This window comes from Peromyscus maniculatus, chromosome 14 (genome assembly GCF_049852395.1).
Source record: "Peromyscus maniculatus bairdii isolate BWxNUB_F1_BW_parent chromosome 14, HU_Pman_BW_mat_3.1, whole genome shotgun sequence".
Lineage (NCBI taxonomy): Eukaryota > Metazoa > Chordata > Mammalia > Rodentia > Cricetidae > Peromyscus > Peromyscus maniculatus.
This window is the reverse complement of record NC_134865.1, coordinates 83,862,284-83,889,960: the sequence shown is the minus strand read 5'-3', so window position 1 is coordinate 83,889,960 and position 27,677 is coordinate 83,862,284. Positions and strand designations below refer to the sequence as shown.

General features: G+C 48.5%; 1 protein-coding gene and 1 long non-coding RNA gene across 2 annotated transcripts; one reads left to right on the top strand and one right to left on the bottom strand.

Moving 5' to 3' along the window:
• Positions 1-293: 293 nt before the first annotated feature.
• On the bottom strand, positions 294-27,677 carry Coa8 (cytochrome c oxidase assembly factor 8). The gene is made up of 5 exons (XM_006987974.3): positions 27,546-27,677; positions 15,094-15,291; positions 13,249-13,312; positions 2,889-2,979; positions 294-631 (listed from the first exon to the last, which is right to left on the bottom strand). Exons 1-5 carry the CDS (start codon positions 27,666-27,668, stop codon positions 526-528), a joined length of 582 nt encoding a protein of 193 aa, XP_006988036.1. The 5' UTR covers positions 27,669-27,677; the 3' UTR covers positions 294-525.
• Positions 9,159-13,411, top strand: LOC121822498 (uncharacterized). Its single transcript, XR_006063664.2, has 3 exons — positions 9,159-9,269; positions 9,511-9,624; positions 12,044-13,411. It is a non-coding gene; the product is annotated as an uncharacterized LOC121822498 (long non-coding RNA).

Genomic DNA, 27,677 nt, shown 5'->3' with positions numbered 1-27,677 from the left:
AGGAGCACCTACTGCTCTTCCAGAGGTCCTGAGTTCAATTCTCAGCAACCACATGGTGGCTCACAGCCATCTACAATGAGATCTGGTGCCCTCTTCTGGCCTGCAGGGATGTGTGCAGACAGAACACTGCATACATTAAAAAAATAAACTGATGACATCACTCTGTGATCAGCAGTCTTTCACACAAAGACGCTGCTGCATCTGCTGGGTTTGACTTTACTGTGTCGGGGCTTGGATCCGTGGCTCCCCCGCCCCCCCAGCCAGCTGAAGGTCACTCCCAACTTGCACTGGTCTAATTGTTTCAGTGAAACTTTATTCATATTTTGACGCTGCCATATTCTGAATTGGTATAATTCAAGACACAGTCAACAAATAGACAGTTGATCTCGTCGAGAATAAGCCAGCCGGGGATACAGAGTCAGGAAAGTCCTGAACACGGACGAGCCAAGCTGTGGGACCTGTGCTCACTTCCAGGGTCCTCATGAATGGCAGCTGGGTGCTGGCGGGGCAGATCCAGGTGGGCTCCTAACCGCTCGTCTTCTTCTGCTTCTGTCTCAGCTTGTTCCACATCCTCTCCAGCGCCACTTTCCCCATGAAGAACGTGATGGCAAAATTACGCTTGTACCAGTCTCTACAGGGAAAGAGAGGCACCCCAAGTCAACCACAGGGACAGTCCTGACCAGACAGCAGCTCCCCTGGAGGTGTGGTCCCCTGACTCCCGACCTCCCCAGCTGGCCATACACACAGATAGCCAGTTTCCCTGTGTGTGGAGGGCTCCAATCTTCCTCTGGCCTTTACTAAAGGATTCATAAGACCCTCTGAACCCAGCAACATTCTAGACAGACACTGTGGAGAGGTAACCATGGAACACAGCCTGGCAGCTTCCTGGGGACCAGAGGGTGTCCTGCGTTGGCCTAATGTGTAGAGAAGTGCCCAGGCACAGCGCTCCCCACTGGGCCAAGCTCTACATCCCCTTCTCCTGGGCCACAGGTCTCTGACCCTCACTCAGACCCTGGTGGAATCTGTACAAGGAAAACGCTGCCTACAAGTCATTCAGTGGAAGCCGACCCACTGGGGCCGGTTCTAACCTGCGGCGAAGTCTGGGGAGCTTACTGGACACAAGAAGGGCTCCGCTTAGCCCCGGCAGGCAGCCCCCGGCACCAGTCGGTCATTCCAGCCCGAGCTCCTGAACCACTTGCACTGGGCCGGATCCTCTGAGTTCCTGATCTCAGTACAGAAGGTAAGGGAGGAGCCCGGGCCCTCAGGGAGTGACAGTACAAGTCACCGAGTGTGAGCCCTCAACTCCACCTACACAGAACGTCACCACGCGTCACTGCTCTCCTGATGTCGTGGAGCTGACCTGGCCATGTGTGGGAAAGCCAGCAAAGCGCCCTGGCTCTGTGCTGAGCAGACACCCAGAGCTGGAGGGCAGTGGGCAGTGGGCAGAGGCCCCTGTGGCTGAGTGACGAGCCAGGTCAGGGTAAGGCCCACCAGACAAGGAGGCAGACGCTCACCCAGCCCCCACTGTCACCGTGAGGTCCTGCCGCTCTGGCCATGCCCAGTCCCGTCATTGCTAGATTTTAAAGCAAATCTCAAGTTGCGTCTTAACTACCAGATATAACCAAAAGCTAAGGTGATTATTAAAGATCAGATTGATCAGGCCAAGCATGGTGGCCCACACCTTTAATCTCAGCACCTGGGAAGCGAAGGTAGACAGACTCTCTGAGTTCGAGGCCAGCATGGTCTACAGTGAGTGAGACTCTTTCTCAAAATACCAAAGCAACCAACCAAACAACAACAGTAACAAAAAAGAGCCAACCATGGCGACATCTGCCTGTAATTCTATCACTCCCACGGCAGAGGCCTGGTCCACATAGCAAGTTTCAAGCCAGTCAGGCCTATATATGAGACCTTGTCTCCAATTAAATAAATAAATAATAAGAAACAGAAAAAGTCACTAATCTGACAGAATGATCGACTAACTCATGGACACAGCCACCCCATCTTTAGATACCCTGTCCAAATCTCTCACGACTGGACACTGTGGACTCCCAATATTATGGGCTGAGCTGACATCTTCAGGCCGCCGTTTCAAATGTCTTCAGCGGCCCTCCCCACGTACACACCCTCTTACTCTTTGCCTGTGTCCTGTTCTGGATTCAGAAGTCCAACCCCACTGTAGCCCCATCTCTCAGGACACACCCTGCAGACGCAGCCACTGTGGCGTCCCGCTGCATAAGGTGTGGACGTGCTGGGACGCACGTGTGTCATCCTGGGCTGTCGTCACCCCGTCCCACAGCTGTTTGTGTCCAGTGGTTTCAGCAGCCAGGGGAGACAAGTGCCTAGATCTACGTGTGCCCTTCGGAAAACGGTAATTCACCACCAGTTCTGAGTGTTCTCGTGTGGCACAGGGCAGGGAAGTTTATACCGTTTACACTGTTCCACATGTGACCTTACACAGCCAGAGGGGGTACTAGCACAGACACAGTGTGCACTGACATTTTTGCTGTCCAATATATGTACTTTTGGGCGGCTGTCTGACTCTCCATGAGGTTACACGTTCCTACTGGTCCTTGCATGGCTCTCCTGGGGCCTTTGGTCTCTGCTGACCTCCTTGTTCCCACACAGGCAACACCCTGACTGACCAGGACCCCCAGGGAAAGACACTTAAGGACGTCTTCGGGACCCACTTACTGACCTAAGGCCCAGGGCACAGAAGACGCCGTGTACAGGGGAGGCTGACAATTTAGCTAAAACGGCAAAAAGTGAAGATCACAAAATCATGTGACCTCCATCTCTACTGAAAGCATCAAGGCTTTAAACTAAGGTAAGAAGATAAGCAAATGTGGATGTGCTAACTAAACTTCAGGGAAGACGCAAACACTCACCGGTTATAACACATGTGCTTCTGAAAATTCTTACTCAGAAACTCCTTATAAAAGTCAGCCATTTCCTCTGCGTCCAACGCTGCTCTTTGACCTGGAAATAAATTACAACTTAACGTAAGACTCGAGGAGGAGCTGCTTGTGGTGGAGCACATTTATAACCCAGGCCACAGGTAGAGGCTGAAGTGTCAGAAGTTTGGTCAGCCTTGGTTACCTGTGACATGGCTCACTGAGTTGATTCCTGGGACCCAGAAGGCAAAAGGAGAAAACTACCGCTCATTGTCCTCTGACCTCCTCAGGCAAACTATGGCGCATGCAAACCCCCCCCCCCCACACACACACACAAGTAAAAGAATAAGATTCTAGTTTGTTTTTTAAATTATGTATATGTGTGTATCTATTTGTAGGTCTGTGCACAGTGGGTAGGTAGAGTATCTGCACAGGCCAGTAGGTGTCAGAGGCCCTAGGCCAGAGTCACAGGCAGCTGTGGGTCACATGACATTCTGCTGGGAACCAAACTGAGTCCTCTACTTTCAGAAATTTTGAGGTCCAGTCTCTTATTAATTTTCTTCCCGGAGGCCCAGGTGTGGGAATGAATGACAGCAAGCTCTCTGTCCGTTCACTTTATTCCTCTATGACAAAAGTCCATCTACACAGCTTCAGCTCCATCCTCCCATCAGCCCCTCTCTCTGTGCCCACTTTTCCTGTCCTCATAGTTTTGTTGGCTCCTATGCTTTTGACCTCATCTTCGTCCTCTGTCCCTTCGTCCTGCATCTCTCCTTGCTCCTTACCCCTGGCTCTGAGAAAACTCTACAAGAGATCTGCCTAACCCTCTACAGAATCTCTGACTTCCTCTCTTCTCTCTGGCCATGCGGTTCTGTCTACCCTCTCCAGAGAAACTGTCTGGTTCTCCTTGCCACAGGACTCTCTGCTGCCAGGAATTCTGCCTCACTCTTTACTCCACCTAGATATGCAAAAACCTCCTTTGTTTTCAGTCAATTTCAGTCTGTGATGCCACTAGGCCTGAAGGCAAGGGATGGTCTGAGCTTCCTCTGCACAAGAAACAAAGCTATGCATCTAGGAGCCAGGTTGCCTTGAAGTTTTACCTTAGTTCAGGGACTTCAGGCACCTAGCAGGTGGTCTGGTAGCTATTCTGCTCCTCACTTGTCCCTCAGTGCTTTGTTTGGAGTTGGCCCTATCTTTGGATGATTCCCCTTTTGGATATTTGTAAAAGGCAGATACTCAATCAAATGCTAAAAAGGGAGCAGGGTGCTCAGAGGCAGAAGACCCTGCCTATGTGACCTTATCCAAGTACTGGCCCAAGCAGGATGCTCACATATATATTCTATGGGAATTATGAGCACAAGAGATTCATAACGAGGAGCAGCTGACTATTAAAGCTGAATAACACCAAATATTCCATGATAAATGGCTTCCCACTAGAAAAATGCCTTGAAATTTCTAGGTATAGCTTTAATACATAGCCGAATCTCTATAATATAGTCTTGCGGCTCACAAGACTCTACTAGAAGAGTAAGAGCTTAACCACCGAAGAAGCCATCACCCCAGTTACTTCCTATTGTTTATTTTATGTGTATGGATGTTTTGCCTGCACTGTATGTTTGTGAATCACTTGTACACCTGATGCCCACAGAAACCAGAAGAAGGGTCCTGGGCCCCTGCAAATAGAGTTACAGCTGCTTATAAGTCTCCATGTGGGTGCCGAGAATGGAATCCAGGTCCTCCATGAGAGCAGCTAGTGCTCTTAACTGCTGAGCCACCTCTCCAACCCAGTTTTCACTGCTGTTGTTTATTTTATAATATTTTTTAAAAAAAAAGGACGAAAGAAAAGTAAAAGTAAGACTGGGATTGGCTCCAGCTGGCAGAGTGCTTACCCAGAGTCACATAAACCAGGGATGGGGGCAGGAAAATCATAAAATCAAGGTCATTCTGGATCAAAAATAACAAAATGAAGGATGAGCAGTAGTGGTACACGCCTTTAATCCCAGCACTCAGGAGGCAGAGGCAGGAGGATCTCTGTGAATTCTGGGCCAGCCTGGGCTACAGAGCTAGAGAAAAGCTGTCTGAAAAAACCAGGGGGAAAAAGCAGCTCCAGAACGGCCTGGAGGCATCTGGCAAAGGCCACACGTGGAGCAGAGAACGCGTCTGACAGTGAGGTGGGGATACCGAAGGGGGAGGTGAACGCTGGCAGAAATGCACACAGTCGTCACGGCAGGACAAAACCAGGGGGCCTCCTCCAGGCCCACCCCTGCCTGGACAGCCCTACGCCGAGGACAGCTCTAGAGACCGCACTTCTCGGCTGCACTTGTGTGTTCAAGCACAGCCTGTCTCTTACCAGGCAGGTGCGGATGACCTGTCTTCTGTGCCTGTGCACTGCACGGCGGCGCAGGCAGTGGTCTGTGCTAACACACAGAGGAAGGGTCAAGCCCTCGTGAGCTCAGTTGTGGTATCCACGTGCTAACCACGCACAACTCTATTCACATTGCTTGTTTCAGGCTCAGCCTTCCTGCTGTCCCCTCCACCTAAAAGACTCTTCTGAGAACATCCCCGCCACACCCCCCCCACACACACACACATGCACACTGGCAGGTGCCCACCCCCCTCCCTAACTCCCTGCTAGTCTTCTCGCAGGGTCCATATGCTATGTCCACAGCACACACCCACCTGTATGCTGACCCTGCTCGGTGGGTGGGCTTGTTATCTCCCATGGGAGGACAGAAGTCCTGCTCCGCCCACCCTATCCCAGTGGCCAGTGGCATGCCTCTGTGAAGACAGACGCTACTCACATGGAGTGGAGAGGACCTGTCTCCTGAGAGGGGAGGGAGGCCTAAGGTTCCAGGGAAGGTGACACCTGAGCTGGTCTCAAAGGAACAACACAGGCAGCCGGGAAAAGGGGGACCAGACCGGAGGGCACCAGGATGAAGCCCAGTGCAGAGACACTTTCGGGGTGGCAGTCTTAGCTGATCTTAGAGAAGGGTGTGCCCTCTCCTCCAGCAGCCTCTCTGGGCCGCACAGGGAGAGAGACTGTCCAAACAGGAAAGCCGTCCCCAGCGACAGCAGCACAAGCCGCCTCACTGGAGGGACAGGCTCTGCCGTCGGCTACGAGATGCGAACTGTGTCCTCCCGTTGTCTTTCCCTGTCTCAGCAGCTCACCTCGGCACAGCCTCTCCCGGCACAGCCTCTCCCGGCACAGCCTCTCCACGGCACAGCCTCTCCACGGCACAGCCTCTCCACGGCACAGCCTCTCCACGGCACAGCCTCTCCACGGCACAGCCTCTCCACGGCACAGCCTCTCCACGGCACAGCCTCTCCACGGCACAGCCTCTCCACGGCACAGCCTCTCCACGGCACAGCCTCTCCACGGCACAGCCTCTCCCGGCACAGCCTCTCCACGGCACAGCCTCTCCCGGCACAGCCTCTCCCGGCACAGCCTCTCAGGGCACAGCCTCTCCCGGCACAGCCTCTCACCACGGCACAGCCTCTCCCGGCACAGCCTCTCCACGGCACAGCCTCTCCCGGCACAGCCTCTCCACGGCACAGCCTCTCCCGGCACAGCCTCACCACGGCACAGCCTCTCAGGGCACAGCCTCACCACGGCACAGCCTCTCAGGGCACAGCCTCTCCCGGCACAGCCTCTCACCACGGCACAGCCTCTCCCGGCACAGCCTCTCCACGGCACAGCCTCACCCGGCACAGCCTCTCCACGGCACAGCCTCTCCACGGCACAGCCTCTCCACGGCACAGCCTCTCCACGGCACAGCCTCTCACCACGGCACAGCCTCTCCACGGCACAGCCTCTCCCGGCACAGCCTCTCCACGGCACAGCCTCTCCACGGCACAGCCTCTCCACGGCACAGCCTCTCCACGGCACAGCCTCTCACCACGGCACAGCCTCTCACCACGGCACAGCCTCTCACCACGGCACAGCCTCTCACCACGGCACAGCCTCTCCACGGCACAGCCTCTCCCGGCACAGCCTCTCTCTCCCGGCACAGCCTCTCACAGGCGTGCGTCTCTGAGGCCTGGCAGTAGTGGAGGGGTGAGGGGAATCTAGGTGGGCTTGTCATTGCTGCATTCAGTGTGCACAGGGAAGGGTCAACTGCAGGGTGGAGGCAGGCAGAGCTGCCCACACCTGATGCTTCCCCCAGGGGCTCTCAGACCTAGGGTCACCGCACCCCAACCCCGCAGGCCAGTGATCAGACAGCAGGAAGCCCATCAAAGCTTGCCAAGTCATTTCTGCTCCATCCCGCCACCTCTGCCTCTTGTTACTGAACATAAAGAACACTGGAGCAGGAAAAGGTAAAGAGAAGGGTTGGGAACAGGAAGGGAGGGGGAGGAGGAAGGGAGCCATAATGGAGGGATGGAGAAGGAAAAAAATCAATTCATTGCATCATTACTGAAAATGTGTGGGTGTCTCACAAATGCCATCTGACAAAGTGATCTGTCTCCATGGCTCCCTCTTTTCTGGATGCACCAACACTTGTGCAGTCAAGAAAAGGGGGGAAAGAACTCTTTCCTGACCACTGTCGACAACTGAAATCAGGCGTTTCTGCTTCCTGCACTTGGAGTCAGTCGGTGAATTTCCCACACAGCAGCAGAATTCGCAGAACATTCAGCCCGCGGTGGCCGGCTGTCTACCTCGTCTGCAATCCCTGGGCAGCGAGACATCCCCACTTTGCAATTAAAGGAAGCCTGTTAGGACACCTGCAGAACTCACGGTTTGCCCCATAAGGACTTCTTGGAGACGGTTCGTGGCGACTGCTGTCTTCTTTGTATGTCATAATGGGTACACTAGATCTAGAAAGGGGCTAGGGACTTGAGGCGGCCACCAGCCACCAAAGCAACTCTACCAGGCCTGAGTGAAAACGTCCATATGAATTCAGAAAGCAGACTGCCTCCCACTGCGTGGATGCACTATTGGTTACAGCTAGCAGCTCCTTCTTTGCACACTCAGTCACTGTCCATAGGTGTTCTTATTAAGGCAAATTGGTTGCAGTCTGTTTAAAGGTCCCAATGGCCCATGTCATCTTGGCTACAAACACCACCCATCTGCCATTCATGGTGAACTGTGTGTGTTTCCTGGACACTGACCCCTTTGTCTGGCCACCCCTCTGGGCCCCCTCCATCCCCTGTTTCCATGGCAGCAGCCAGGCTCTTTCAACACAATCCCATCTCTGTCTGCTGATCCAAGGCCCAGCATGGCTGAAAGCTGGCCCTGGGGTTTGGCATCACTGGAGAGAATAATAAACAGGGAGGCAGAAGGCCAGAGTACACCAAGAAAAAGAGCAAGACAGCTCAAGAGAGGAGTTTTAGGAAGGAGTCCTAGGATGCCCACGTCCTCAACATCCACTGAGCCTGCTCAGCCAGTGCCTGCTGGGAAGTCCCCCCACGGGAGCCCCAGCTGGTCAGTGCTTTCCGTCCCCGTGCTGATGATGTTTGGGTCTGTGTCTCCTGTGTCCTCAGATGCAGATGGCATAATCTTTAGGGTGGAGATGAGTAGGAGGCCCCTGGGTCACTGCTGTGTGCTTTCAAAGGGGACTCTGGGACCTAGGTCCCATCCATTGAAAAACTGAGTCTTTTTTTTTTTTTAATATATATACAATTTATTTTTACTTTGTGTTTCCTGGTGTTTTGCCTGCATGTACATCTGTGTGAGGGTGTCAGAAACCCTGGAACTAGAGTTACAGACAGTTGTGAGCTGTCATGTGGGTGCTGGGAATTGAACCCAGGTCCCCTGGAAGAGCAGCCAGTGCTCTTAACCACTGAGCCATCTCTCTAGCTCCATGATTTTTTGTTGGTTTGTTTGTTTGTTTTTCAAAACAGGGTTTCTCTGAGCAATCCTGAATGTCCTGAAACTTGCTTTGTAGACCAGGCTGGCCTCGAGCTCACAGACATTTGCCTGCCTTTCCCAAGTTCTGAGATTAAAAGCATGTGCCACCACTGTCTGGCTCAACTTGACTTTCTATCACTAGAAATGCTGAATTTAGCTCTGAAGTCTATTAGAAACTGATACCCAATACTTTAAAAATTGTTTGGAATGTGTATTCTAAGAGGAATAAATCTAGTTTTTTTTTTTTTTGATGTCAAAAGCAGTTCATTTTTCCAATATAACTGACTAGACAAACTTCCTTTGCCTTCGGCTCCAGGGAGCCTCTAAAGAGCCCACGTGTTAAGTATTTCGCAGCATAAGTGTGTTCTGGACAGCTGAGTTCTCTTCCCTACTGTGCCCCTCCCCCATCCCAACTGCCGCAGCTGGGAACGCTTGTCTCACCTTGACAGAACATGGTGTTTTTAAGTATGTACACATTATGGAGCGGCTGTATCCAGCTAGCTGACGTGAATCTCCCCAGAGCTGTCATTGTGGTGAGCAACTTGACATCCATGCTCAGCAGTTTCCAGAAACATCTAATTAACCATGTTGTTCCCACCCAACTGGGATTATATATGCTCCACGTGACTCTGAATATTGCCAGAGTGGTGATTCTGTACTGTCCCTTTCCACAGACAGTCTGTCCTTTTTCATTGCGAAATTAATTATAAATATTACTTAAGACCATTCCTTCAGTACACAGCAGAGTCACTAATAAGATTGTCATGTTCACAGGAGTCAAAACAATTCTCCTGTTAGAAGAATGGCCGATCTCGAATGCAATACCACAGTATGAGCTGACCTGATACCACCATCTGGTAGACCACAGACACCCCCTTTACCACATATGTGAGTATTGGGGGGGAAGAACACACACACACACACACACCACACACACACCACACACACACACACACACACCACACACACCCACACCACACACCCACACCACACACCCACACCATACACACACCACACACACATACCACACACACACACACACCACACACATACCACACACACACACACACACACACACACACACACACACACACCACACACACACCACACACACACACACCACACACCACACACATACACACCACACACACACCACACACACATACACCACACACCACACACACACATACACCACACACACACACACACACACACCACACACACACCACACACACACACACACACACACACCACACACACACCACACACACACACACACACACACACACACCACATACACACAGCTGACTGAGAACTGATGAGATCAGCAAGGTGGTCAGCAGACCTGACGGCCTTGAGCAGAACCTCGCCTCCTTCCTCACTGTGCGTCTCAGGCTGGGCAGCCGTCACCCGCAGTTAAGCCTCAGGTTCACCACACAGTATTTGGTCTTTGTGGTTGGTACATGTGAAGGGCTCGGCACAGTGCCTGGCACTCAGTCAGGACAAACGACCCCACTCATTCCCACACTCAGTGTGAGGGTGCAGCACCCTCTTCTTTCGCTGGCCCACTAAGACCCCAGCCGTCAGCACAGAGCAATAGAAGTGGGGGTAGCATTCCGACCACTACCCTTCAGCTCTTCCTCTGGGGAACCAGGACAGGCAGGGGTCAGCAGAGGGTGATGGCTAAAGAAACCAATGATAGACTCACTCAGCGTGGGAGGTGAGTGGCTCTGGGCTGTCCACTAGGAGATCTGACAGTAGGCATCTGCGTAACAAACAGTGTGGAGTGTTATTAAGGCTTCAACACTAAGGGAAAATGGCCAAGGCTATTCTCATTGTTGCTGTTGTTTTCAAGACAGGGTTTCTCTGTGTAGCCCTGGCTGTCCTGGAACTCACTCTGTAGACCAGGCTGGCCTTGAACTCACAGAGATCTGCCTGCCTCTGAGTGCTGGGATCAAACACCTTTAATCCCGGCACTCAGGAGGCAGAGCCAGGAGGATCTCTGTGAGTTCTAGGCCAGCCTGGTCTACAGAGTGAGATCTAGGACAGGCACCAAAACTACAGGAAAAAAAAAAAAAAAATCTAAAGATGTGCACTACCACCGCCCGCTGGCCAAGGCTATTCTGAGCAAAAGAAATGGCAATCCAGGTGTGGTGTCACCCTTTTTAATTTCAGTGCTGGAGTAGGTGGGACTGAAAGACTATCATGAATTCAAGGCCAGCCCCAGCTACATAGTGAGACTTTGTCTCAAAAAAACAAACAAAAAGCAAACAAGCAAATCCATCAGCCTGTGGTCTGTTTTCCTGTCCTAGGAGATGGACAAAGACCAAGATGTGAGGTAGTGGAGCTGTTCTGTGGCCACAGAGGCCAAAAGCCTGTGGTGAGGGCTGGGTGTGATAGCCACACTTTAATCCCAGCACTTCAGATCTCCAAATTCAAGGCTAATCAAAGCTACATAGTGAGACACTGTCTCGACAACAGCAGCAGCCCACAAAGGGAGTGTCGGGTGTGCATTTTGGGTAGAATAGTCTAGCTACAGTGCAAAGAACAGGTTTAAAGCAGGGGTTGACAAAGGACATTTAGAGGTCAAATCTACTTTTTATAAATTAACCCAAGTCCTCTGTGTGTATTCTTTTTTTTTTTTAATTTATTTATTTATTATGTATACAGTGTTCTGTCTACATGTATGCCTGCTGGCCAGAAGAGGGTGCCAGATCTCATTACAGATAGCTGTGAGCCGCCATGTGGTTGCTGGGAATTGAACTCAGGACCTTTGGAAGAGCAGTTAGTGCCCTTAACCTGTGAGCCATCTCTCCAGCCCTCTGTGTGTATTCTTTACAGCAGGCTGAACAGTGCTGACAGATACCCAGGTACCACAAAGGCCCTTTACAGAGAAAAGTATGCTGGCTTCTGTTTTAAAGACTAGAAGCTGGCTGGGGCTAGGTGTGGTGGCTCACACCTTTAATCCCAGAGCTCAGGAGGCAGACACAGGCAGATTTCTGTGAGTTCAAGGCTGTGGGAGGCCACAGGGGATATCTAGTGAGAACTTAACTCAGGGTCAGAGAATCTGGGCTTGCTTTACTCAGCAGGGCTGCATAAGAAGACGACTTGGTCACAGGAGTCGTTACCAGGTGTTTGGAAGGGTCTACACTTGGCTGTATAGTGTGCTTTGATTTTGCAAGGGGGAGGTCTTTTGCCCCGCCCCTTGGCATTGTTATAAAAAGACCTTCTGCCTAAATGAAGTGGCAGTTGGATATTGACCCAGGCCCTCCCGAAGCTATCCTGTGTTTTTCTTCTTGTCGTCTAGGTCACTCATACTGATATTTTCTTAATTCCTCTCTCCTCCACCTAAGAACCTTCAAAAGGTAAGAGCTGGACTCCCACACAAGGCCAGCCTGGTCTACAGAATGAGTTCCAGGACAGTCAGAGGAGCTATAAAGTGGGACCCTGCCTCAAAAAACAAAGCAAACAAATAAAAAAGATCAGAAGCTGGGGAAAACTGAGAAGCTGCAGTAGACAGAGAATTAACAGGGGCCTGAACTTCAACAATTGTTACAAAACAGAGAAGCAAAATGCTGGGAAACCCAGTTCCTCTGGCCTGATTCAGAGGAAGGCTATGAGACAGCTCTCTGCTTTCTGGCTTGAGAACACTCAGGAATCCAGGAAGAGCTGGGAAGATGGGAGGGTTGGGAGATTACAGAGGCCTCATGACCTTAGTCTGAAGTCACTCATCAGAAGGACAAAGGACTGTGCAGTCCAATGGCTGAGTGCTCACCCACAATGCTCAAGGCCCAGGCTTCCATTCCAGCACCATAAAGAAAGAAAATCAAATGAGAAAGGAAGACCTAAACTCTGACAGGCTGTGACATCACCTGAAGGAAGGAGAAGAGGGAGCCGGGAGCTGGTGGGAACCCTGATGGTACACATAGGTGTACACACACACACACACACACACACACACACACACACACACACACACGGGAAAGGAAGTTCCCGAAGGCCAGTAAGACAGCAAGTAAAGGTCACAGAGGCTGTCTGCCCTCTGCTTCCCCGTTAGGTGGAACTTCCAGCTCACCTCTGCATGATCCAGAAAGCCCTACTCCTGTCTCTCTCCAAACCCCACCCACACAGAGAATCTCTGAACAAAGGGAAGGCACCAAAGAGCCCAGTTCTGCATTCTTGGGGGCTACTTGAAGTTGCCAGGCACTCAAATCCCCACCTAAAGCATTCAGCTTTTGACGGTACTTGGGCACAAACCCAGCTTGTAGCAGACATGTCATCACCCCTTGTCTACAACCTATATAATCTCCCTGCTTTAGTTTGGGCGCGTGGCTTCTCTGGCCTCAATCTCTGGGACTGGAGATCTCACCCGGGAGTTGCTTTGCTCAAATAAACCTGCTGTCATACTCTTTCAGTTTGACTTGATCTGGCTTACTGCGCAGGCAGAGAAACCTGTTATGCCCCTTCTCAACAACCTTTCTTCCAACAGTAACACAGCACAAACGTACTAACCTGACTCGGTTCGCAGGACTGAGCCTTTAGCTTGCAGTCTTGAGCAAATGAATTCTTCTTTTTCCTGAAAGATGACCATCAGAACTCTCTTAGCCAGGCGTTTAGTACATGCCTCAACTCCCTGAACTTGAGGACTGGAGACAAGGGGATCAGGTCAAGGTCATCCTCAGCTACACGATTGAGCCCACCATGCCTACATGAGACCCTGTCTCAAAACATCAAAATAAGAAAAAAAATTAGCCGGGCGGCAGTGGCACAGGCCTTTAATCCCAGCACTAGTGAGGCAGAGGCAGGTGGATATCTGTGAGTTCCAGGCCAGCCTGGTCTACAGAGCAAGATCCAAGACAGGCACCAAAACAACACAGAGAAACCCTGTCTCGGAAAAAAAAAAGAAAGAAAGAAAGAAACAAACAAACAAAAATTAAAACTCAGCGAACAACTCTCTTCTTAGCAAGAACGGTGGTGCATGCCTGTAACCCAGCTACTCGGGAGGCTGAGGCAGGAATATGAAAGTATGAGGCACCATGGGCAACTTAACATGACTCCATCCCAAAGGCAAAAATTAAAGCGGGCTGGAATTGTAGCTCACTAGTAGAGCACCTGCCCAGTGCAAAGCCCTAGGTTTAATTCCATACCAAAAACAAAAGGAGAAAGACAGCATGTCTTTCCTAGCTTCCTGCTTCTCTCAGCTAGAGCACAATACTGAGAAATTTGTGGTAGATTTCCTGAGGAACATCACACCTCAAAGCCTACTTTTTAAAGATTTATTTTATGTATGTGTGTGTCTGTATGCACACACAGTGCCTGAGGAGGCCAAAAGAGGGCACTGGACCCCCTGGAACAAGAGTTACAGGTGTGAGCTGCCCTGTGGGTGCTGGGAACTGAAAATGGTCTTCTAGATGATCAGCCAGTGCTCTAACTGCTGAGCCATCTCTCCAGCTGCCGTCAGAACTTGTTTTAAGCCACTCAACCTGGTTAAGGTTTCTTGCTAGTATTGGAAACTTTCACATAACCCAGGATGGATTCAAACTTGATGTGTAGTAGAGACCAGCCTTGAATTCCCGATCCAGAGTGCTGGGATAGCAGGTGTGTGCCGCTACCACACCCAGCTTGAAGGAGGACTTGAAAACAAGATGTTCAATGTATTTGGGAAGTTGTAGCTACAGAATACAACAAAGAATCCATTTATATTTCCTACTCCATTAGGATATTTACACTTGCTTCTCAGGCAGCTTATGAGTAAGTCACTAAAAATCCTGAACTCTCACCAGGCAGTGATGGTGCGTGCCTTTAATCCCAGCCCTTAGGAGGCAGAGGCAGGCAAATCTCTGAGTTCGAGGACAGCTTCGTCTACAGAGAGTTCCAGGACAGCCAGGGCTGCACAGAGAAACCCTGTCTAAAAAATAAAAATAAATAAAATCATGAGCTCTCATGCTCTCATAAGTGACAACCTATGCCAGTGACTTCTCATGAACAGGAACACCATTCAGGACAGGAATCAGTCCTGGCCCTTTGCTACTTCTCTTCCCAGAAAGCCTCAAACTCTGTGACTTATGACTCGGCAAGGTGTCTTCCATACAGTTAGTTACACAATGGCTTAAAACAAAATATTTTTATTTTATTTATTTTGAGACAGGGTCTCACTATGTATCTCAGGCTAGTCTGGAGCTCACTATGAAGACCAGGCTGGCCTTAAACTAGAGATCCTCTTGGCTTTGACTCCCAGGTGCTGGGATTAAAGGAATGCATCAACACAAACAGAACAGGAGCAACATAAACGCTGGGGATTTAGCACCCCCAAGTGGTGAAGGTATTATTCTTCATGGACCTGAATCCCACACTTACCTTATTAAAACTCAAATTCTGGTTCGCCCAGAACTGCTGATTCCATTCTTGTGTTTCTTGTCTCAATTCTCTAAGCCTTTGTTCCAAGGGGGACTCGTTTTCAGGAATATGAAAATGAACTGGACGAAGGTTTGAATATTTATCTGGGGGTCCTATCCAATCATGGCAAGACTGTCTTGGAGGGCAGAATCTTGAGACCTTCAATGAAACACATGGGATTAACATGCAACTGAAGCCAACCCTGGTGTTATAAAATTAGCAGCCTGCATTTATTCAAGACCCTAGTTAGCTTATTCTGTGGGTTTATACTGTGGATATATATTTATACTACAAAGTATCCAATCACTTTGCAAACAAAGTGTTATAGTACTTTTTTTTTTTTTTTTTTTTTTTTTTTTTTTTTTTTTTTTTTTGGTTTTTCGAGACAGGGTTTCTCTGTGTAGCCTTGCGCCTTTCCTGGAACTCGCTTTGGAGACCAGGCTGGCCTCGAACTCACAGAGATCCGCCTGCCTCTGCCTCCCAAGTGCTGGGATTAAAGGCGTGCGCCACCACCGCCCGGCTCAAAGTGTTATAGTACTAATTGTTTTGTTTTCCTTTTTGTTTCTTCAGACAGCATCTAACTATGTGGTCCAGGCTAGACTCACAGTCCTTTTCCCTCAGTTAGCCTCCCAAGTGCTGGTATTAGAGGTAGACACTACCACACCTGGCTTAATAAATATTAACATCATTATACTGTTCACCAAACGATGCTAAAACAGTTCTACATCCTGACAGAGAAGGAGCCCAGGCCTAGGAGGCTGGCCTGTAACTCCAGCTAGGAAGCTGAAGCAGGATCAGAGTTTGAAGCTAGCCTGGACAATTCAGTAAACACTGTTTCAAAATTGTAAGTGTAATAAAAGAATAAAAGGACCAAGTATGTAGCTCAGTGGTAAGAGGGTTTGCCTAGCACTTCCAAGGCTCTTGGTTCTACCCCCAGTACATCTAAAAAAACAAAAACAAAAGAAAAACTTACGTGTGTAGGCGTGTATGTGTGTGCATGTATGTGTACTTTGGTCTTCTGAAAATAACTACTAAGGTCAAGTGGTGGTGGCACACGCCTTTAATCCCAACACTCAGGAGGCAGAGGCACAATGATCTCAGAGTTCTAGGCCAGCCTGGTCTACAGAGTGAGTTCTAGGATAGCCAGGGTTACACAGACAAATGCTGTCTCAAAAAACAAAAAACAAACAAAAAACAAACAAACAAACATAAAATGGCCAGGCGGTGGTGGTACATGCTTTTAGTCCCAGCACTCGGGAGGCAGAGCCAGGTGGATCTCTTTGAGTTCGAGGCCAGCCTGGTCTACAGAGCAAGATCTAGGACAGGCTCCAAAACTACAAGAGAAAGCCTGTCTTGAGAAAAGAGAAAAAAAAAAAAAAACCTAATGAAAAAAATCTCTTAAGCACTGAGGAGACAGAGGCAGAGGCAGAGGCAGAGGTAGACAGATATGCAAGTATGATCTACACAGTGAGTCTCAGATTACTCAGGGCTACATAGTAAGACCCTGTCAAGAGTTAAATGGCAGCTGGAGAGACGGCTCAGTGACTAAAAGTATGTGCTGCTCTTTCAGGTGACCCGGCAACCTCATTCTGTGGTTCACAATCATCTGTAACTCCAGCTCCAAGGGAGCCAGACACCCTCTTCAGGACTCAGCAGACATGCACACGTCACATATATTTATTCACTAACAGGGTTTCTGCTGCTCCCCCGCCCCCAGTGCAGGAAGCCGGATCAAGCTGAAATTAAAAGTATAACAGGTGCACTGAGCAAAGCAACTTCCAGGTGGGTTCTCCAGAGGCCAGAGAAGTCTTGCCCCCAAACTATAGCAGGGAGATTTTATAAGCTGTAGGTGAGGGGTGATGACGTGTCCACCATAAGCTGGGTTTGTCCCCAAGTAGAGTCAAAAACTGAGCATTTAGACAGATTTGAGCTGCTGGCAACTCCAGGGGAGGAAGCAGTAGCAGCTGCCAAGAATGCAGAACTGGGCTTTTTGGTGCCTTCCCTTTGTTCAGAGATTCTCTGTGTGGACAGGGTTTGGAGAGGGGGAAGAGAGACAGACAGACAGAGAAATGGGACTTTCTGAACTGTGCAGCGTGGAGCTGGAGGCTCCAACCAAACATTCATATACACATAAACAAATAAAAATAAATCCTTCAAAATCTTTTTTAAAATACAGCAATTATGTGCTTGTTAGGTCTAATTTATATGTTTATCGTTTTTCCTGTATATATATACTTGTGTGATGGTGTTGGATTCCCTGGAACTGGAGTTACAGAGAGTTGAGAGCTACCATGTGGGTCCTGGGAATTGAACCCAATATCAACCATCTTAAAACAAAGGCTCAAAAAAAAAAAAATAAAAAAATAAAAAAAATAAAAATAAAACAAAGGCTCTTCCTGCAAGTTCAAAATCAAGTCAGGAAAGATGAGGATAGAGCTCAGCAGTGCTACACACATGTTGGGCAAGCACATGCCCAGCCCTCTGAAGCTTTTCCTATTTATTTATTAATTGTTGTAGTCGTAAAGATTGAAACCAGACTCATGCAAGTGTTTTGCTACATATTTGTTGTTGTTGTTGTTGTTGTTTTCGACGCAGGGTTTCTCTGTGTAGTTTTGGTGCCTGTCCTGGAATTCACTCTGTAGACCAGGCTGGCCTTGAACTCACAGAGATCCTGGCTCTGCCTCCTGAGTGCTGGGATTAAAGGCATATGCCACCACCGCCTGGCGCTACATATTTTTAATACAAACAAAACAAAACAAGAATGATCTGGGCACTGGGCATAGTGCATGTCTGTGACTCCAGCACTTGGGAGGCTGAGGCAGACGCCTACTTATCCCTCTAAGTAAATACCATTACCATGGGGACCAGTATGTCCACACTGCCCTCACCTTTGACATTCTGCACCTCCGCCCATACTACTCCAGACCACAGCCAAAGCAATCTCTCCTAAATGCTTTCTTTGAAAACCCTGCAGTGAGGCTAGAAATGGTCCAGTGGTTAACAGCACTTGGTGTTCTTCCACAGAACCCACATTCTGTTCCTAGTACTCCAGCTCCAAGTGGATCTGATTCCTCTGGCCTCTGTAGGTACCTGCACTGTTTCTACAAATGCCCATACTTGCACACACACACAACACCTAATCCAAAATAAAAACATTTTAATTTTTTAAGTTTATTTTTATGTGTAAGGTATTTTACCAGCATGCATGCCTAGTACCTGTAGGGGCCAGAAGACAGGTCAGATCCTTTGGAAATGGAGTTACAGGTGGATGTGAGCAGCTATACAGGTGCTGAGAATTGAACCTGGGCCCTCTGTAAGAGCAGCCAGTACTCTTAACCACTGAGCCACCTGGCTAACCAAATAGTTCTTTCTTTATTATTTGTTTTAATGGTGCTGGTATCAAACTCTGGACCCTACCCATTCAAGGCAAACACTCTTTCATTGAGCCTCAGTCCTAGCCCCCAGTGGCTTACCTTTGTGCACATATTGTGTACTTGTTTGTGTGGCTATGGACAGTTGGAGGTGTGAGCACCCATGCCTAAGCCACTGAGCGACCTCCCCAGCCCAGGCTTAACTCCCATAGACCACTCCACCACATGTGCCATTTTGGATGAGATTCTATCAACACTGGCAGTCAGAAGTCTGCGTCAGGCGGCCTCCTTGATCATTTTCATCTCCTTTATTATTGAAATGGGGCCTCTCACTGAACCTGAAACTCATCAAATGGGTAAGTTGGCTGGCCAGCCAACAAGCTTCATGGATCTACCTGTCTCCATGTCCTCACCCACCACCAGGATTACAGGCATACTGGGTTTTCACATGGGTGCAAACCTAAGACTTCCTGCTTGTGTGGCACACACTTGGCCAATTAAGCCATCTCTCTAGCATTCCAAAGGCTTACTTTCCCCTTTCTTTGTGTGCGTGTGCGTGTGTGTGTGCGTGTGTGTGTGTGTGTGTGTGTGTGCGTGTGTGTGTGTGTGTGTGTGTGCACATTTGTGCACTGTCATGCAGAGGCCCAAGGTTGGCACTGGGTGTCTTCTGTTATTGCTCTCCACCTTGCACACTAACGCGGGTCTCTCACTGGACTGGAAGCTCAGTTCCAGCTATTCTGGGGAGCCAGCTTACTCCAGGGATCATTTCTGCTTCCCACGGGCTGGGATCACAGACAAGCAGTCACACTCACTCAAATTCCACATGGACTCTGGGGATCAGAACTCGGACCCCAGGCTTCTGCAGCAAGCACCTCACCACTGAGCCGCCTCCCCAGGCCAGGCTGACTCATATAGACCACTCCACCACACATGGCAATTTTGGATGAGGCAGAATATTGGTGACTATGGGGTCCAGCCCCTCGACAGTCCCCTCCCAGGATCCGGGAAGAATCTACAACCAGCTGATGATTAATCTTTGAAGAAAAGAAATGGATCTATGTACACGAAATTCCTTAGTCCATACACTTTATTATTCTGTCAGTTTTCTCTCTACAAGCTCATACTCTGCTCTCATTTTTTCTTTTGGTTTTGAGTCAGGGTTTCTCTGTGTAGCTTTGCGCCTTTCCTGGATCTCTCTCTGTAGACCAGGCTGGCCTCGAACTCACAAAGATCCCCCTGCCTCTGCCTCCCAAGTGCTGGGATTAAAGGCGTGCCCCACCACCACCCGGCAGTACTCTGCTCTCATTTTAAGCTCCTTTCTTGTCCAATTTCTCTATACATTTATCTGTTGTCCCCTCTAGGTTCTATCTAAATTCCTTCATCTTAGTTCTGCCCCTTCTAGGTTCTCATACATCTAGTTCTTTCCCATATCAGCTCCTCTCCCGTCTCCTTCTCTCTCACCTGGCTCTTCCCCATTTTGTTCTTCCCCATCTGGCTCTTCCTCATCTTCCATCTCATTCCTCTAGTCCTCTCTTCTAGCCCTTCAGTCTAGTTCTTCCCCATCTCAGTTTGTTCCTCTCAAGTTCTTACCCGTCTAGTTCTTCCATTCTCTTTTCTCCTCTCCATTCTCCCTTGCCCTGGAAGTCCCGGTATATATATACACTTACAAGCAGTATTCCCTTAGCAATGCAAAACCAGGCTTCCAGGGTCAAATGGAGGGGTGATAAGAATCACATAGGGAGGCAATAACTGTTAGTTATCATTTGCAACCCCAAAGGGAGTGACCAATGGGGAAATGAATTAACCAAAGGCTAAATTCAGGTAATATCTAAGAAGAGGGCTCTTATGTGCTCAACTATAATTTTAAACGTGATTGGTAGAAAATGTTAAAAATCTATAAGTTGCTAGGTCAATGGGAGAAAATAAAACTGTCTTCATTTTCCTGTGGCTCCTATCTGTCCAAGCTATCTGCCATTTTTCTGCAGGGTGGGGGAATGTGTGCTCAGTCGCTAGGCAACCTGTGTACAGCTAGATGCCTCTGGTGATAGTTAAAGGGAGATCTGGAACTAGAGGTAAGGTTTGGGAAAGGAGGAAGTAAAGCTTAATTGGCACATCCGCCAGGCCTTTTCAAACAGATAGTCTGGATGCTTAAGTCTGTTCTTAGAGAGTACAGAGGTATCTCTGATAAGGTACTTTCCTTCAACTGGGGATGGACTTGGCCGGATGCTGCCAATGATAATTACAAGGAGGCTTGAACTGGGGTTCTGGCTAAGCATAGCTGTCAGCACAGAAAGTTATCTAAATATTCCTAGAAGTGGTTAGGTAAGGAGTTAAAGGTCTATAAAGTTAGTAAAGCTGTAAGAAAGGAGGGTCCGAGCTAAATTGTGTAAAGCTATTACTTATCGTCCACCTGACCTAGGTGGTGTCTCCTTGTGGAATTTACCTTAAATCAGGAGACTTGCATGTGGACTGTTATTACTGCTATCCTTGAAAGTGGCCAAGGGAGATATCTGATTCCAAAGGAAGCCTTTCCTGAGGCTGTTCTCCAAATACCTGGAATGTGTGTGTCCAGAGAGTGTTCAGTCCACACTGTTAGCCCTTCTTAGGGAAAAGTCAATTGGGAAATCTATGAAGGCACACATGATTTTCATAACAGAAGACAGCTGATATATAACAAGCCGAGTAACACCAAAAACTCCTTGGGATTTGGCTTCCTCTGGAGGAATTCCCTGATCCCTCCAGGTAGTGACTTTGCCATAACCGGCTGCGTTCTTAGGATATGTTCCTGCTGCCCGCAGATGCAGAGGCAGGCAGGTCAGGGCTAGTGGGAGCAGCGGGAAGGTAAGCCTGGCCAGGGGAGACGGAGCACAGGGAGTGGGTAGTGCTGACACAGCCACTGCTGCTGAAGACCGCTGGACACTTCAGGAGCCCGGCACAGTCCATGCCCTGCAGCCCAGGCTGCCCTTCAACCACTTGGCACAGTGGCTTCATTTTGCACTTCCTGCTCATAGCTTCAAACCCTTACAAGGAGCATTTTCTTTTCTTTTCTCTCTTTTTTTTTTTTTTTTTGTTTTTTTTTTGTTTTTGGAGACAGGGTTTCTCTGTGTAGCTTTGTGCCTTTCCTGGATCTCACTCTGTAGACCAGGCTGGCCTCGAACTCAGAGATCTGCCTGCCTCTGCCACCCAAGTGCCGGGTGGCCACCAGCACTTAAAGGCGTGCACCACCACCGCCTGGCTACAAGGAGCATTTTCACTGTGTAGAAACATGCCCCTTTCTTAGAGACTCTGTCCGCATCAGAAAATGTTCGAGAACCACCCCATGTGCACCTTTAATCCCAGTACTCAGGAGGTAGAGGCAAGAAGAATTCCAAGCCAGCCCAGTCCACATAGCTAGTTGCAGGGTAGCTAGGGATATACAAGGAGACACTGTATCAAAAACAAACAAAGGGCTGCCCCAGCAAGCACTGTTCTTCCTAACGGCCGGCACAGCACAGTGAGCCTAAGGAGTGGCCAGCAGAGCAGTGGTTTCTTCAGACGGATCTAGTGGTGACAGATCACCTGCTTCCACAGATGAACCTGTGTAAGAAAAGTTCCAGTCGTCCTGTTTTGCATAATAACTTTAGAGATATTTATCTTTGACTATGATGGGTTAATTCCTCTGCTTTTGCTACATGAAAATACTTGTGTCTCTGTTCACCAAGCAGGTGCTATTAGGAAAGAAAGCAAGAGGCTTGGGGGAGGGAGAAACCTCTTTTGTAAAAGAAGCCTCCCTTTGTAGAGTGAATAATTACTGTAATTGAAGTTCTGATAGTGTGAGAACATAATGCCTGGCTTCCTGAAACGTGGACAGGAGGGCTGTGCGTGGGAAGGGAGGCCATGCACCCTGCAGGGAGTCAGACAAGAATCCACCATGTGCGAGAGGCAGCCAGCCTGGCAGTCTTGCCCTGTTTCCCAGCTCCCTCCTCCCAGGCAGTGCGGTACAGCCTAAAGCCACAGTGGGAGACGGACAACAGGGCCTGGGCACACCTGCCAGAGGCTTCTCCATTTACAAGGCTCCTCTGAGATGAGAGCTCAAAGCCTGCACTGGAGTGAGGACCCCAGCCCCTACTGCATGAAGAAAGGTGCTATATAAACCAGCAAACCAAATTCAGCCGACACAAAGACTACCCCATCAGGCACGCAAAGCTTTAACACTAGAAAAAGCAACTGTCACAGAACCTCCTGCTATCTTGAATGCCATCTGCAAAGGAAAGTGCACATTAGGACCACAGTAGGTCTCTCCTCCCTGGAGTCCTCCATGTCTACTGCTTTATTATCTTTGTTTTTCCAGGTCCAGGTCTACTCTGCAGGTGGGCAGTGCACTGCAGTCTGTCTTAATTGTCCAGGTCCAGCTCTACTCTGCAGGTGGACACTGCAGTGCACTGCAGTCTGTCTTAGTTGTCCAGGTCCAGGTCTACTCTGCAGGTGGACACTGCATTGCAGTCTGTCTTAGTTAGGGTCACTACTGCTGTGACAAAACACCATGACCAAAATCAACTTGGAAAGGAAAGGGTTTATTTCACTCACAGTTCCATATAACAGTTCATTATCAAAAGCAGTGAGGGCAGGAACGTGGAGGCAGGAGCTGATGCAGATGCCACAGAGGGATGCTGTTTATGGGCTGGGCCCTCCCCCATCAATCACTAATTAAGAAAATGTCCTACAAGCTTGCCTACAGCCTGATCTTAATTGCGGTCCCCCCCCCCCATTTGACTTTAGCTTGTATCAAGGTGACATAAAACTATCCAGCACACTGTCTAAAGATCTTATTGGTGGTTTTTTCCAACTCCCATACCTCCTAAGAACTAGGCACCCTAGAGGTACTGTCTTCAAGGGGCCCAGTCTCCAGCTACAGGCTGTGTAAACTCCTTCTGTGTTCTCTAGAGGTGGAGGAAGTGGTGGCTACAGTAATACAGTAAGGTTTTGCAGGAATCCACATTTGGTGTGGGGGTGGGGCAGCCTGTTTTTCCTGCATTGCTACCTTCAGACACTAAGAAACACAAATGACCATATGAAGCCCTGCCTCCACAGTCACCTGTGTGTGCTAAGTAGTCCGTACCCCTGGCACCACAGGGACCCACACAGGAAATGCCAGTCATTACTAGACACAAGACTCCATTGATGCTTCAGCAACAACACATCGCAGGGCATGGTTTTCAAAAATGCAGAGGTGGCTTCATCAAGCGCCCCATCTGTGTCTGTGTGCAGTATTTCAAGTTGTCCTTTGCTACCTCTAAAAGTGATCAAAATGGCCTGTTCTTTGAAAACTCAGGCCCAAAGGTCTGGAATGGCAGGTGGCAGTGGCGCACACCTTTAATCCCAGCTCTTAGGAGGCAGAGGCAGTCAGATCTCTGTGAGTTCAAGGCCAGCCTGGTCTACAGAGCAAGATCCAGGACAGGCACAGAGAAACCCTGTCTCAAAAAACCAAAAACACAAAAATAAAAAAATAAAAGGTCCAGAATGTTCTCCTATTGCAGAAAAGTTTAAACCACAATAAACAATCCTCAGAATAGAAAAAGGAAGGCTTTCTGTTGTTGTTGTTAGGGTTTCTCTGTGTAGCTCTGGCTGTCCTGGAGCTCACTCTGTAGACCAGGCTGACCTTGAACTCAGAGATCCACACAATCTCTGTCTCCCAAATGCTGGGAATAAAGGCACACACCACCACTGATCACCAACATTTTATGAAGCTAAAAGTGACTTTTTTGTCTTGAGAAAGAGTTTCATATAGCCTCAGAATTGTATGTAGCTGAGGCTAGCTTTTAACTGTTTCTCCCCCTTTAGATTCCCGAGTGATAGGATTATCTGCATGAACCACTATACCTGGCAGACTAATTTTTTTGAGGAATGCCACAGCAGTAAATACATATCATGTCAGGAAGCCATGGCTCCTGTAGTAGACAACAGGCCTGCTGAGTATATAATTATTCAGTTTTTTCTTTTGTAAATGATGTAAATGGTGTGAAAGTCCTATATCTTATCAAACTTTTACCCCTTGGGCTGGAGAGATGGCTTGGTGATTAAGAATACTTAGCTGTGCTGGGCGATGGTGGCACACGCCTTTAATCCCAGCACTCGGGAGGCAGAGGCAGGCAGATCTCTGTGAGTTCGAGGCCAGCCCGGTCTCCAAAGCGAGTTCCAGGATAGGCGCAAAGCTACACAGAGAAACCCTGTCTCGAAAAACAAACAAAACAAAACAAAACAAAAAAAAAAAAAAAAAAAAAGAATACTTAAGCTGCTCTTCCAGAAGACCTAAGTTCAATTCCTAGCACCCAAAAGGGGGCTGCAGTAGTTTGAATGTAACAGGCCCCCATAAGCTCACAGGGAATGGCACTATTGGGAGGTGTGGCTTTGTTAGAGTAGTTATGGCTCTGATGGAGGAAGTGTCACTGTAGAGGAGGTCTTTGAGGTAACACACACACACACACACACACACACACACACACACACACCCGCATGCGTGCACGCGCCCAGTATCTGAGTCCAATTCCTGTCACCTGAGCAAGATGTAGAACTTTCAACTACCTCTCCAGCACCACGTCTGCCTGCTTGCCGCCATGTCCCACCATGATGATAATGGACTGAATCTCTGAACATTTAATAGCTACCCTATTAAATGTTTTCCTTTATAAGAGTTGCTGTGATCATGGTGTCTCTTATAGCAATAGAGACTGTAAGACAGGGGCTGACTACCATCTATAACTCCAGTTCAAGAGGAGCCAACACACTATTCTAGTCTCTGCATTTACACACAGATAAAACACCTATGCACATAAAATAAAAATCTTTAAAAATAAATAAATAATAATAAACATTAAAAATTCACCCCCTGGCAGGGTATGGTGATGTAAGCCTTTAATCCCAGCACTCAAGTGGCAGAGGCAGGTGGATCTCTGTCTGAGTTTAAGGCTGGCCTCGTCCACAGAGTGAGTTCCAGGACAGCCAGGGCTACACAGAGAAACTCCTGTCAAAAAACAACAACAAAAAACCCAAAACAAAACAACAACAAAATTCCCCCTTAATGATATAGCTCAGTCCCTAGAGCTGCATAACCCTGCCTGGTGGACACCTTAGGGTACTGGGAAGATAGAGACAGAGATGAGGAGGTCAAGGTCATCCTCAGCTACACAGAAAGTCTGAGGTCAACCTGGGATACACAAGACTGTGTCAAAGACAAAACTCAAAAGCAACGAATACAAAGAAACCAGAAATGAAGTTCTGTTAGGTACCAACATATGGGTCTCCTTAAAGCAAGACAGCTAAAGAAAGATATGCAGAATAAGCTAGTATAACATTTATTTAATTGAAAAGCTTTGTTTGCAATGTTCCTTTTTGAAAATGTTTGTTTTTGATTGTTCAAGATTGGTTTTTGTTTGTTTGTTTGTTTTGTTTTTTTGTGTAGATCTTGCTCTGTTGACCAGGCTCACCCCAAACTCAGAGAACCTTCTGCTTCTGCCTCCCAAATACTGGGATTAAAGGCAGTTGCCATGCCCAGCTGCAATGTTACTTTTTAGACTTGTTTTTTACAAAGTGTCTTTGCAAGGCAACAATCTATCTTACAATCATTTCATAGCTCAAGAGACAAGAAAGTATTAACACATAAATTGCCCTTAGGCAAAACTGCTTTCTTTTGTGCCACTTAGTATTTACCATAATGGGACAGTTAGAGCCTAAACACAGCACAGGTAGTCGATGGAGAATTGGGCAGGTTCTGGAGCGCTCCCAGCCACGGTCATCCCCACAGCTGCTTTCCAACGGGTGAACAGCACAGGTGTGCCATCTGGACTCAGACCCTGGGTTAGATTTACTTTTTGTTTTGTTTTATTTGAGATAGGGTCTCGGTCTCGCTTTGTAGCACTGGCTCCCCTGAAGTTGCTACACAGAGCAGCCTGCCTTGTGAGTTAAAGGCGTGCAGCCACCACACCCCAGCAAGACTCTTCAAAGATTTCTCCTTGTTGATCTTTTTTTCCAACATTAGTTCACCAAATTGGCTGGGGAAGGTCAGGCAAGATGGCTCAGAGGGTAGAAGCATCTCATGTGAAAGCCTAAGTTCCACTCCCAGAACCTACCATGGAAGGAGTGAAAGTTCTCCAGAAAGTTGTCCTCCCAACTCCACAGCATACATATCACACACAATTTCTTAAAAAGTAAATGAATGAATGCTAGGGTAAACTCTCACCCTGAGAAAATTCTTAGCCGAGTTACATTTTTCCCTCCCAAAGCATGTTCAGACACCTATTTTGTTTTTTCTGCCCAAGGACTATAAAGTTCTATTTTCTAGAGAGAGTGAAGGCTTGTTTGTTTCTTGTGCCAGGGAACTGAGCCAGAGGTTGGAAGCCTAGGTAACAAATCTAAACTGTGGACTAGACAGAACTTCAAAGCCATAGCTATAATAGAGGTGTTAAGAGACACAGCATGACAGAAATGAAAATTCACACAGCAACCACATTTTGCAATTCTTAATTATCTCCTTTTTTTTTCTATCCTCCCTTAATTATTGCCTAAACACAGCTCTCCAGTCTCTGTCATTAGCCTGATGGCAAATGAAGTGTTAGCAGCCATGTGCCCTGTTTAATGTTTTATCTGAAGCCGTCCTTAGTCAACATTTTCATCTGACTGATAGACTCAAGACCTAGGCCTCCGTCAAACAAAACATCCACTCCCCATGAAGTGTAACTGGTTAAAAACAAAACAAAAGAACGACAACAACAACAACAAAACTGCTGCCGTTCTTTATCGTTGCAGACACACACTGGATCTTTGACGTTGCGTGCACATTTGCAAACAACGTGAAGTCTACAAAAGCGGGAGCCACCGCTTTAAGATGAACACTAATCTTAAGGAAGCAACAATGAGAAAATACACACTTCAAGAGTTGATTAAATACAAATAGCAATTAACTTCGGGAATAAGCAAGGTTCGCACTCTCCATAGCGGGTCCATGATCATCGTGAGGGATGCTCAGCGGCCTCCCTCCCGACCAGCGTCCCCGGGCGTCCCGCTTACCCGGCTGGACGCAGCGTCCCTGCGCTCCGTACCGCGTTCACGGGCCAGCCGACCAACGCCGCCGGAGAAGGAACGGCAGAGAGGCGGGCGGAGCGCTCTGCTTCCGGGCCGCAGGGCCGCCATGGCCGGCGC